General features: G+C 42.9%; 1 protein-coding gene across 2 annotated transcripts in view; it reads left to right on the forward strand.

Moving 5' to 3' along the window:
* c2h10orf67 (chromosome 2 C10orf67 homolog) overlaps positions 1 to 13173 on the forward strand; it is a 132578-nt gene that overhangs the window by 43338 nt on the left and 76067 nt on the right. For both annotated transcript variants that reach the window (XM_055652437.1, XM_055652445.1), the window contains exon 9: positions 4835 to 4888. In XM_055652437.1, the coding sequence (XP_055508412.1) occupies positions 4835 to 4888 (54 nt within the window). The remainder of the gene's footprint in view (positions 1 to 4834; positions 4889 to 13173) is intronic.

Consider the following 13173-nt stretch of genomic DNA (forward strand, 5'->3'; position numbering starts at 1 on the left):
TTCCATGTGACTTAGTCCTGTGACACTGCAATCTGCAATAATCCCCTATTGTTCATTGCATTAATTATTTCTGATATATCTATTTAAACTCCATTGTGCTGTTTAGTTTAGATTCATCTGTGATTTTAACAAATTTGCATTTTGTTGCTGCATCTAGGTCATTAATTTAAATTAGAAATGGCTCTGATCTCAACACAGATCACTTGTACAAATAATTCAGCACGAAACACACTGAATTGATTCTTAAATATTTGTATTTACTATAGTTTTGAAAATTTCTCGACAGTGTAATACCTAAAATCTAAATTACTTTTTAGAAAACTACCTCAAGGAAATCTAATTATGACATAAGGTTATTAACAGTCTGTTCATGTGTAATTTTCATTAACAGATAATTAGCTGGACAATCTTTCCTTGAGGGTAAATGTACACTTTAGAAAATGAGCAGGATAATTTGTATCCTCCATGTCTACACGTTATCAAGCGTTTATTACCTTGTAGAACTTTTTTCAATTACGCTTGATGCTAAATTCCATTATTTTACACTGGATTTGTGTACTTATCGTTAGTTGCGTGCCTGCTTTGTCATGCTTAGAATACACTATTAGCTAAATAACTCAAAGTTCTTACTGATTAGATTAAGAAAAATAAGGTGATTAAATGTAATATGGGCTGTAGGTGCTAAATAACAGAAACAAGTTTGTAAGTCACAAAGTAGAAAAATCTCCTCCAACCTCATCTATTGCATCCGCTGCTCTAGATGTCAACTGATCTACATCTGTGAGACCAAGCGTAGACTTGGAGATCGTTTCGCCAAACACCTCCGCTCGGTCCGCATTAACCAACCTGACCTCCTGGTGGCTCAGCACTTCAACTCCCCCTCCCATTCCGTATCCGACCTCTCTGTCCTGGGCCTCCTCCATGGCCAGAGTGAGCACCACCGGAAATTGGAGGAACAGCCCCTCATATTCCGTTTGGGGAGTCTGCATCCTGGTGGCATGAACATTGAATTCTCCCAATTTTGTTAGCCCTTGCTGTCTCCTTCCCTTCCTATCTCTCCCTCAGCCCTCGGGCCCCTCCTCCTTCTTTTTCCTTTCTTCTTTCTTCTTCCCGCATCCCCCCCCCTCCACCCCCCAGCAGTCTGAAGAAGGGTTTCGGCCCGAAACGTTGCCCATTTCCTTCGCTCCGTAGATGCTGCTGCACCCGCTGAGTTTCTCCAGCATTTTTGTGTACCGTAGGAAAATAGAATGCTATTATGCATGTCCAAAAGTAAATTAAACGGAGATGCTTACAGTATAAATTCAAAATATTGATGGAAGCTTTCAACTAAGTATTGTCCCTAAGATTGGAAATCTCACAAAGATAGTGCCATTATGATTATCCATCATTAGGCAAGATTATCCCATCAGGCAAGAAGTACAGAAGTGTGAAAATGCATACCTCCAGATTCAGGGACAGTTTCTAGTTCCTAGTTTCTAGTTCCTTTCCAGTAGTTATCAGGCAACTGAACCATCCTATCACCAAATAGAGAGTGGTTCTGACCTACCATCTACCTCATTGGAGACCCTTCGACTATCTTTAATCGGTCTTTACTGGACTTTATCTTGCACAAAACTTTATTCTTGCACTTCCTGTCTTTATCACAGTAATTAAATGCCAACATCATGTATCTTTTTTTAAACTAATGATTCGCAGGATGTTGTAACAGATTGCCAAAATTTTAACTCCCATTCCCATACTAACCTGTCTGGCCTGGGCCTCCTCCATTGTCAGAGTGAGGCCACACACAAATCACAGGAACAGCACCTCATATTTCAGTTGGGCAGCTTACAACCCAGCATTATGAATATTGATTTCTCAAATTTCTCTGTACCCCCCCCCCCCATACCCTGGGTGTCCTGCTAATTTCTCTTTTCGTATCCCTTCGTTATCACCTCTTCCACAGCCCACAATGGACCATTGTGGGCTTTACTTTACCTTGGCCATCGGTGCTGGTTCTGATTTGTTTTTAACCTTTTCATACCTCTAGTTTCCCCATTCCCTTGACTCTCAGTCTGAAGAAGTGTCTCAATCCCAAACGTCATCTATTCCTTTTCTCCAGAGATGCTGCCTGACCCGCTCCAGCATTTTGTGCCTACGGCCTAAACCAGCATCTGAAATTCCTTCCTTCACATTCCCAGGATGTTGCAGCGTGAGGAAGAGTAATGGCAGTCTTGTTGAGTGCTAAGGGGAAATCATCAGGTTTCCATTATGCAGATGGTCAATGTTCAAATTGTAGACAGAGGTAATACGTTGTTGCTTTTAGGTTTAGGTTTATTCGAACATGCATACCAAGGTACAGTGAAAAAACGTTGTTTAGCATGCTATCCAAACAAATCTTATCATAGTATACTGAAATACAATCAACCCAAACTCAAGTACAATAGGTAAAATGAAGGGAAAGGTATACAGTGCAACATTATAATGCAACAATTCCAGAGTCAAGTGTCCGTAAAATTGTCTTGGGGATCTGATTGAGATTTTTGAAGAAGTAACCTAAAAGGTGTATGAGGACAAAATGTAGACATTGTCCATATGGACTTCAGCAAGCCATTTGATAAGGTTCCGCATAGTAGGCTGCTCTGGAAGATTAGATTGCATGGGAGTGGTATCTGACAGGACAGAGAATTGGCATCATGGAAGGTAGCAGAGAGTGATGGTGAAGGTTGTTTTTCAGATTGGTGGCCTGTGACTAGTGGTATGCCTCAGGGATCAGTTCTACTCGTGATTTATATCAACTATTTGGATGAGAATGTAGAAGGCACGTTTGCAGATTGTACTAAAGTAGGTGATATCGTAGATACCAAAGATGGTTGGAGTGGAGAGAGAATCCATGGATAGATTAGTTAACCTTTGGAGCCCAGGTCATTACAAACGTTATCTTTTTGACAGAGTCGTGGAATTTTTTTTTTAAAAGCAGCAGCTTTAATCATTTTCGATGCATAGCTTTGGTCATGAGGATATTTTCCTGAGTCTGACATATTTTGTGGTTCATTAAGAGCTCTGAATCCCCGTGTGGTGCACAGAATCCCATTTTCCCACATATACCTGCTGTAACCTATCAAAGGTTCAATAAAAATCAATACAGAAAAAAAATGATAATATATATGCAAGAGAAGGTTTAAACTGGAATAATTAGGCATATATCAACCCTTCTTACCTACAGTAATACAGCAAACTAAATTTAGGGAAAGAGTCATCTTCACGTCTGGATTTGAGGCATGTATGAGCTCTAAACTATGGCAGCTGCTGGAAAATTGAAATAAGAACAGAATATGCTGGAAATACTTATCAGATGAAGCAGTTTCAGTGTGAGAAGAGAGAGAGTTTTGATGAATCTGAAATGTAATGTTTGTTTTTCTATTTTTTATTTAAGTAATCCAGATGTAATGTGATTTTGGTTTAACACGTAGAATATAACATATTCCCATTATGACTGATTTAAAACATTGAAAAGACTCCAACAGGCTTTTTATGGGCCTGTCCCACTTAAGCAACTTTTTAGACAACTGCAGGAGACTATGCAGTCGCCACATGCTCGCGGGTGGTTGCCGGAGAGCCCACAGACCCTTACCACCCACCCCACCCACACAACCTCTCCCCCAGCACCAACACCCCCAGCAACCCCCCTGCCTCCACACTCCTCCCCCGCACAACCCCCTCTGCCTACACGCCCCCTCCCCCACAATTGCTCTCACCATCACTCCCCCCACAATTGCCCCGCAGTGGGACTCAAAGTCAGTCCAGCTCCATGATGTTAGGCCGCAGAGCGACCGGAGATGTGATCAGGAAAACAAACACATCTCCGGCAAGGTAAGAAACTGAAAAAAGTTTCCCCCTCCTCTCTCCCCCTCCCCCCACATAAAATAAAGCGGAGAACATTTACACAAACTTTTTAAACGCAATAAAAATAACAAAAAAATATGAAAATTCAGAAAAGACAGACAGGCTTTGGCAGGGCTGCCAATCATGCGGTGGCCCTGGTGGTTCATTGTTCATTCAGCAAATCTGAAAACATTTTAATGTTCTAGTCTTCAGCAGTCGGGCTGCACTGAGAAAGATTACAGCATCTGCACACAAGATGATGCAATCCATGGCCCATAACAAGTGATGTATTCACAGCTTTGAGCCTGATTAGACCACTCTACAAAGTGAGGGACCCTCAGTGCCAAGCATTCCATCATGTACCCCTAATATCCTCCACTCTTAATTTTGAGTACTCCCACCCATTCCATTATCCCTCATCCAGTCTCCATTTTGCCTCATTACTGTGGCGTCCTGTGAGGCTACAATGGAGATGGGTTTTTAACAGTGCTTCCCTGCTTCCCAGTAGACAGCTCAACAAGCTGCCATCAATGAACACACGAGTTGACGTCAACTGCTTTTAAAAGACTCAAAAACATCTTCTTAGAGACATATTCTAATGTAATGATGTTTAATTTAGTGATCCTTGCTTTGGCATTAGCGCTAAACATTCCATCTGTTTAGCACAACAAAAATGGATTTAATCCAAATTCTAGAATCATAGAATCGTACACCATGGAAACAAGCCATTTGGCCAAAATCATCCACGCCAATCAGTGGGCACCATTTTTCTAATGCCATCACCCAGAACCTGGTACATTGGCCTCTATACCTAAGCTATTCAAGTACTCGTCTAGACAATGAAATGTTAGCGATTTATTTTCAACCACTCTCTCAGGTAGTGCCTTCCAGGTGCTCACCACTTTCTGGATGTAGAAGGTTCCCTTCATAGCCCCTCTGAATCTCTTTTTATTTTATTTTCTATTGACAGTTGGAACTACAGAGAGTGAAAATGGACAGTATGTTCCGTGTCACCTTGCTGAAGGTAAGTGGCCCTTTTCTTGCAAGTTCAACTTTCAGAAAGATTGTGTTAGTGTGCCATGGAAAAAATAAATAGGTTAGTGAGTTTATCAAGGAGTTAAGAAATATTTAAAAATGTGGTTAGCAGTAGACATAATAGTGGATATCCTTGTTTTTAAGTATAAAAATTTAAGAGAAAGGTAGTGGACTGCTTGGTTTGGAGGAATTAAAAAAGGCCCAACGGGTCCCACTTGGTCTAGTAAGCATATCAAACTCATCCTGATCTGGAACAAATGATCACAGTGCAAGATTTATAGTTTTATCTGATTATTTACCAGCATTTAATCAATTATGTTCAATCGTTTTACTGTAATACAATTGGTCATCTTGAACAGGCATGACACGTAAATGAAGGGCATTAAGTAGATATCTAGCATTGAACTGTTTCAGACTATCTTGGGCAGGAAATTTATCTTTAGAAGATGAAAAATTATTTAAGAAAGATCAAAATGAAACAAGTTAAGCTGATAAGAAACTTTTCCCACACTGTGTCATCTTCTAGTACTGAGCTGGTCCATTTTGCTCTCCTGACAGAAACGATTAGCATGATGGGGGAGGCAGACAACTATGAATTATTGGGGACCGATTTTTTTGTCCAAAAGAAGGGATATCTTGAATCTCTCCAAACTCAACTTATTTTTAACTGCATGTTGTTCTTGAGAGACTAATATATACTGAAATCTGTTTGGTTCCATATGGATTTCCAATTCTGTTAAAATACTCCTAATAATAAATCTACCAAAAGAAAGAATTTGCATTTGATTCATGAAAAACAATGTGCGTATTTTCAAAGCTCTGGGCACATTCAACTCAATAGTAAATAGACCCATTTCATGATGATCTCATTGAAAGCTGTGATTATAAATGAACTGTGAGAAATGGAAAGATGACTGTGTTAAAGAAACTTCATGAACATGGTGCACAATAACCATGCATGACAATGATAGTGACCTCGTATATCATTGTCACTGCCACACAAGATTAGAAATTGGCACACTTTGTATTTGTATAGCTAGCATCACAGTATTATAGAAGAAAAAGTAAATCAGCTGGCCTTGTGGTCAGAAACTGGCATACTGAAAAGCTGTCTCATTTTATTGTATATTACTGACAAAATGACAACTTTGCAAATTAAGAAACTGAAGCTCGGAACTATTTTGCCAATTTAAATACTTGTCAATTGACGGAATTTGTCATTTCTGTTTTAAGTTACTTCAGTTGCAAAGCTACCACACTTGGATGAATACTGCAGAATCAATCAAATTATTTTTTGTAGTGTGATTGAAACTTATTTTCCCTCCGACTACTTTTGTAACTATGATACGCTCTGGAGTACTATCACTAATCAACTAAAGCTGACATTTCTTTGCAAATAAATTATGGATAATGCAACAACATTAAAGACCAAAGATTGAAATGAGTTACATTTTTGGTTTTAGAGAAGTAATATTTCAGAAGAAGGAAGCCAATTAATTTTGAAATGACATGTTAAGCTACAAATATAATTACATAATTACTTGTACAAACAAAGAACTGCAGATGCTGGTAAATACACAAAGGGACACAAAGTTTTGGAATAACTCAGGAGGTCAGGCAGCATCTCTGGAGAACATGGATATGTGACGTTTCGAGTCAAGACCCTTCTTCAGATTATTGTTTAAGAAGGAACTGCAGTTGCTGGAAAATCGAAGGTAGACAAAAGTGCTGGAGAAACTCAGTGGGTGCAGCAGCATCTATGGAGTGAAGGAAATGGGCAACGTTTCGGGCCGAAACCCTTCATCCTTCTACGGATTGATTGTAGAGGGAGAGATGACAGCAGGAAAAGGTGAGAGGAAGGACAAAGCGTGGCAGGCAATAGATTGATATAGGCAAGGGGGTATTAGGATAAGTAGATGGTTGGAACAAAGGCCAGAGATAAGGACAAGATGTGAAGAGGATTGAAGAAGAGTTGAAAAACTCGCAGCATGGTCGACACGTGGTCTGAGGAGGTCACTGTAACTCTCCTTCATGCTCGAGGGATGTTCCCGCATACTCGCGGCCTCAGTTGGGTCGAAGGAAAATTGGTCGGCATGGTTCTTTTGAACTCGTAGTGCAGTGGAGTGAGGTCGCTAGGCAGTCGAGGTAGCCGTAGGCAATCTCCTTTGCTGACCGAGCATTTTAATTTGCTTATTGAATTTTTTTAGAATCAAGGAAAACCGACCGGTAATGTTAAATGCCTGCTAAACTTTATTAAAAGTTGGCTGGCTTCTTAAAAGTTTCTCCCCCCCTTTCTCTCCCCCTTCTCTCCCCCCACCCCCTCCGTGCTTCCTAAAGGACTTACCGTACACTGTGCCAGCCGTCTTTTACCTTCCTGTTCATCGTGGGCGTGAATTTCCCCCGCTTTCCCTGCCCCCCGCCTTTGCGATGTGTTTGTGTGTGAGTTGATGGTCGATCCAGCTCGCGGTTTCATCGCTGACGGTCGATCCAGCTCGAGATTTTTCAGGCGAGTGCCCTCGAGTTTGAAGGTCAAAGACAGTCGTTGAAAAGTTGCGTTAGTGGGACAAGCCCTTTGGGATTATGAAGCCAGAGGGAGGAAAGTAGTTGGTGGGGGTGGGAGGTGGTGGCGGGGAGAAATAAGTGGTAGTCCATGTGGAGCATGGTTAGTTAAAAGGGGTTAGTTGGAGGTTACCTAAAATTGGAGAATTCAATTTTCGTACTGTTGGGTTGTAAGCTACCCAAGTGGATAATGAGGTGTTGTGCATCCAGTTTGCATGTGACCTCATTCTGACAATGGAGGAGTCCCAGGAGAGAAAGGTCAGTGTAAGAATGGCAAGGGAGTGCACATGTTTAGCAACTGGGAGATCCAGTAGGCCTTTGCGCACTCTTAAGTGCCACATAGTTAAAAGTGTGCTGACACCTGCATGTTCCTGTTAGATGGAAGGGAAAAGCTTGTGGGCGTAAGGAAGCTTGGATGACGAGTGAAATTGAGGCTCCGGACAATAATGATAAGGCATGGGGCAGGTATAGGCAGCTGGAATCAAGTGTATCCCTGGAGAAGTTTCAGGAACTGAGGAGCAAACTAAAAAAGGAAATCAGCAGGGCACAAACGGAACAGGAGACAGCTGTGGCAGATAATATTAAGGATAATCCCAAGAGAGTTTATACATGTATTAAGGTAAAAAGGTTAACCAGAAAGAAAATGGGATTCGTCAGGAATCAAAGGAATCAGGAAACTTTGTGCAGAGCTACAGGAGATGGGCAAGATCCTAAATGAGTATTTCTCCTCTGATTTTACTGTGGAGAAAGACATAAGGACTGGGGAATAGTATTATGGACGAGGAGGTGCTGAAGGTCCTGACACGTAAGAAGGTAGACAAATATCCCAAGCCTGACCTGAAATATCCAAGGACAGTGTGGGATGCTAGAAAGGAAATTGCAGGTGTCCTGGCTGAGATTTATGAATCATCACTAAATATGGCTTTGTACATGGGGGACCATGTCTCTCAATTCTATTTGAGTATTTGAAGATGTGACTTAAACGGTTGATGAGGGCTGAGCTGTAGACGTTGTATGGATTTCAGAAAGACACTTGACACGTTTTCGTGTGATAGGCTGCACTGGTTGGTTAGATTGCATGGATTGCATTCCAAGGCGAGCTAGCTGACTGGATAGAAAATTATCCTCAGGGAAGGAGGTGATGGTGAAAAGTTGTTTTTCGGATTGGAGGCCTGTGACTAGTGCTGTGCCTCAAGGATCGTGCTCGATCCATAGCTGTTTGTCACCTCTATCAATGATTGGTAAGTTTGCAGATGACACTGTAGATAGTGACTAGTAGGGTACCGCAAGGCTCAGTGCTGGGATCCCAGTTATTTACAATATATACTAGACCAAGTGCAGACCCGTTGGGTCTGTTCTCCCAACGTGCGGTTGTGGGGGGGGGGGGGGGGGGGGGGGGTGGCGGGGGTAGAGAGTGAGGGCAGAGAGAGAAGGGGCAGAGGCAGAGAGAGAGACAGAGACACAGAGAGAGGGGCAAGAGGGATGGGGGGGGGGGGGGAGAGGAGGATAAGAGAGAGGGTGAGAGTAGGGGGAGAGAGAGGGGTGCTGAGAGTGGGGTGAGGGAGGGGAGGAGAGAGGGAGGGGGGGAGGCGGGGGGGAGAGGGTGGGGTGTGTGGGGGGGGGGTTTAGGGGAGGTTAGGAGCAGGGGGGGGGGGTAGGGTGGGGGGTAGGGGGGTGTGGAGGGGAGGGGGTTTAGGGGAGGAATGGTGGGGATGGGGGGAGGAAGGGGGGGAGGGGAATGGAAGCGGGGGGGTGAGGAGGGGAGGGAGTTTAGGGGAGAGGAATGGTGGGGTTTAGGGGAGGAGTCGGGGGGGATGAGAGGGGGGAGGAGAGGGGGGGAGAGGAGGGGGGGGGGGAGAGGAGAGGGAGGAGAGGGGGGGAGAGGAGAGGAGAGGGAGGGGGGGGGAGGAGGGGGGAGAGGGGGAGGAGGGGGGGGAGGGAAGGAGGGGGGGAGGAGGAGGAGAGGGAGGAGAGGGGGAGGAGGAGGAGAGGGGGGAGGAGGGGGGGGAGGGGGGGAGAGAGGGAGGGGGGAGGAAAGGGGAGAGGGGAGGAGAGGAGGGAGAGAAGGGGGGAGGGAGAGAGACAGAGGGGGGGGGAGAGGGGGGGGGAGAGAGGAGGGGGAGAGGAGAGGGAGGGGGGGGGGTAGAACCTAAAAAACATTTTAGAACCAAGAAAGACACATTCTGCAAGCATTGTAGAACCAAAAGAGACACTTTTTGAAAACATTTTAGAACCAATAAACACTTTTTGCAAACATTTTAGAACCAATAGACACATTCTGCAAGCGTTTTAGAACCACTAAGGACACTTACATTTGAGTAGACATGTGTTCAGTGTTATTCACAGCTCAGAGAAACGTGACCCTCTGCCTTCCTCCAGCTTGCAGACACTGATTGAGGCACACCACTTCCTGGTTTTATAGTCCCTGCCCCCCAGCCGCCAGCAGGGGCAGCAGAGAGAATGGGGAATTTTGTAAAATCATTAATATCTCTGTCATTTTTTATAGACGGGAAAAATCCTCGGCACACATATGGCGGAGGGGGGGCTATGAGCAAGGTGGCCAAAAATGACGGCCGTAGGTGGCGGCGTTCTCTCGGAAATCGCAGCACAGATGGCCAAAACCGGTCAAGAACAGACTTTTAGTATATATAGATTAATGATTTGGACGAGAGAATTGAATGCAACATCTCCAAATTTGCGGATGGCACAAAGCTGGGGGGCAGTGTTAGCTGTGAGGAGGATGCTAGGAGGCTGCAAGGTGACTTGGATAGGTTGGGCGAGTGGACAAATGCATAGCAGATGCAGTATAATGTGGATAAATGTGAGGTTATCCACTTTGGTGGCAAGAACAGGAAAGTAGACTATTATCTGAATGGTGGCCGATTAGGAAAAGGGGATATGCAACGAGACCTGGGTGTCATGGTACACCAGTCATTGAAAGTAGACATGCAGGTGCAGCAAGCAGTGAAGAAAGCGAATGGTATGTTAGCATTCATAGCAAAAGGATTTGAGTATAGGAGCAGGGAGGTTCTACTGCAGTTGTACAGGGTATTGGTGAGACCACTCCAAATCTGAGGAAAGACATTCTTGCCTTAGAGGGAGTATAAGAACGTTCACCAGACTGATTCCTGGGATGTCAGGACTTTCATATGAGACTGGATAGACTCGGCTTGTACTCGTTAGAATTTAGAAGATTGAGGGGGGATCTTATAGAAACTTACAAAATTCTTAGGGGGTTGGACAGGCTAGATGCAGGAAGATGTTGGGGAAGTCCAGGACAAGGGGGTCACAGTTTAAGGATAAAGGGGAAATCCTTTAGGACCGAGATGAGAAAAGCATTTTTCACGCAGAGAGTGGTGAGTCTCTGGAACTCTCTGCCACAGAAGGTAGTTGGTACAGGATACTGAGTTGGATGATCAGCCATGATCATATTGAATGGCGGTGCAGGCTCGAAGGGCCGAATGGCCTACTCCTGCACCTATTTTCTATGTTTCTATATGGCTCAGTTCTGTCACGATAATAATTTAATATTGTCAAGCAAAGTGCTTTTACCTACAGATAGTTATACATATTAGTGAGGCCTAGCACACTACGTCATGGCTGGACCACTGTATTAGTACAGCTGATGCACATGCCTCCTTGGTGTGTATGAGCATTTTGTATGGGGCGCCAATGACTGATCATATACCTATTGCCATGACAATAAATGCTGAACACATACCTGTGGTATCCAGAGATAGAAATAGCTTTAATACAGAAAAACTGGACTGGTCAATGCTCACAAAGAAAGACATCCTAGCCTATTATGCCCATACAGATAAATCCTTAAGCAATATTCATCTACCTAAAGATGCAATAATGTGTAGTAATGTTAATTGTAAGGATATGAAGCATAGGAAATATATCTGCTCCATGTATAATGATATAGTAAGCGCTCTATATGTAGGCAGTAAGCCCTACTGCAAGCATAAAAATAAGACACATAATATCAGGCCTGGCTGGAATCAGTATGTAGCTGAGTATCATGCTGAAGCCCGTGAAGTCACTAAATCATGGGCTATGGCAGGTAGACCCAGACAGGGGCCTGTGTTTGAGTACATGAAGCTCACTAATGCAAGGTATAAGTATGCTATTTGCTTCATCTGTAAAAATGAGCAAGCTATGTGGGCTGATTCCATGGCTAAGAAGCTGCTAAGTAACAATGCTACTGATTTTTGGAAAGAAGTGAGAGCTCTAAACAGTTACAAAACATCTCTACCATGCACTGTAGATGGAATCTCCGGAACAGCTAATATCGCGGGGTTATGGCGACAACATTATAGCACTTTATTCAACTGTGTCCAAGGTGACTTGTATAGGGTGGACAATATTGAGAGTAATGACTCAATGGTGATTATGTCACATGAGGTGTATCATGCCATGAACAAGCTGTCCAACAACAAAGCAAGTGGCTTGGATCATATTTCTGCTGAACATCTTAAGTATGTGAGTATGAGGATAGCTCCTCTCCTTGCTATTTGTTTTACTGGCTTTTTGATTCATTGCTTGTTACCAGACTCAATGTTGTCCGTTCTGTTAGTGCCGGTCATTAAGGACAAAGCTGGTAAAGTAGGCAGCCTAAATAATTACAGGCCCATAGCTTTAGCCAGCATATTGTCAAAAGTCTTAGAAAGAGTTCTGTTGGATCGAATCAATGAGTTTGTTAACTCCACAGATAACCAGTTTGGTTTAAAGCTAAACATGGCACTGACTCATGCATATATGCCCAAAAGGAGATTGTAAACAAATATAGAGGCAAAAACTCTTCAATCCTTATGTGCTTTATTGATGCTTCCAAACCCTGTGATCGTGTTAATCACAGAGAGCTGTTTGTTAAAATGAGTCAAAGAGGGGGTGCATAAATACATTGTGAGAATTCTGGCTTACTGGTATGCCCACCAGACTATGCAAATAAAATAGGGCAATAGGGTCTCAGCTCCATTTGGGGTTAGCAATGGAGTTAGACAAGGGGGAATTTTGTCCCCAGTCCATTTTAATCTTTATATTGATGATCTGTCCAAACAATTGAAAGCATGTAATACTGGGTGCATGATTGGTAATATTTTAGTAAACCATATTATGTATGCAGATGATCTTGTGGTCTTTAGTCCATCTAGCGCTGGTCTCGAGCAGCTCCTTACTGAGAAGGAAACCTAGATGGTGTAGTGCTAGTAATATGTTTGTGGCTGCAGAAGTCAGTACTTTAGAAGCTATCCTAAGAAATCATATGTATAAATTCATTTGCAGGATAAATGACTCTAAAATGTAATTATTGTGGCCTTGTCAAACGTAAGGTTTAGCACTACACGCAACGAATTCCAGCTGTGGAGACACTCGTTTCGTTGTCTCGTTGTTGGACATTGATCATTCTTTTATTCTGGATTTTAATTCATGTATTATGGGTTTTTTTAATATATAATTTATGATGCTTTTATGTGATATACTAAGATTTTATATGTACTTTATGATATTTTTTAATATGCAATGCATTTTTATGTAATGTCCCTTGTCTGGACCTTGAGTCCGAAATAAAGTTTATTATTATTATTATTATACATTATATATACATAACTAAAGCTCTGATCTTGTGCTCTTCCGGTTTGCACGGATTTTCTATTTGCGCAAAGACGGTACGCGATAGCCCTACAATTTTTCAGCAGCTCACTCACCGTCCTT

The sequence above is a fragment of the Leucoraja erinacea genome, chromosome 2 (genome assembly GCF_028641065.1).
Source record: "Leucoraja erinacea ecotype New England chromosome 2, Leri_hhj_1, whole genome shotgun sequence".
NCBI lineage: Eukaryota > Metazoa > Chordata > Chondrichthyes > Rajiformes > Rajidae > Leucoraja > Leucoraja erinaceus.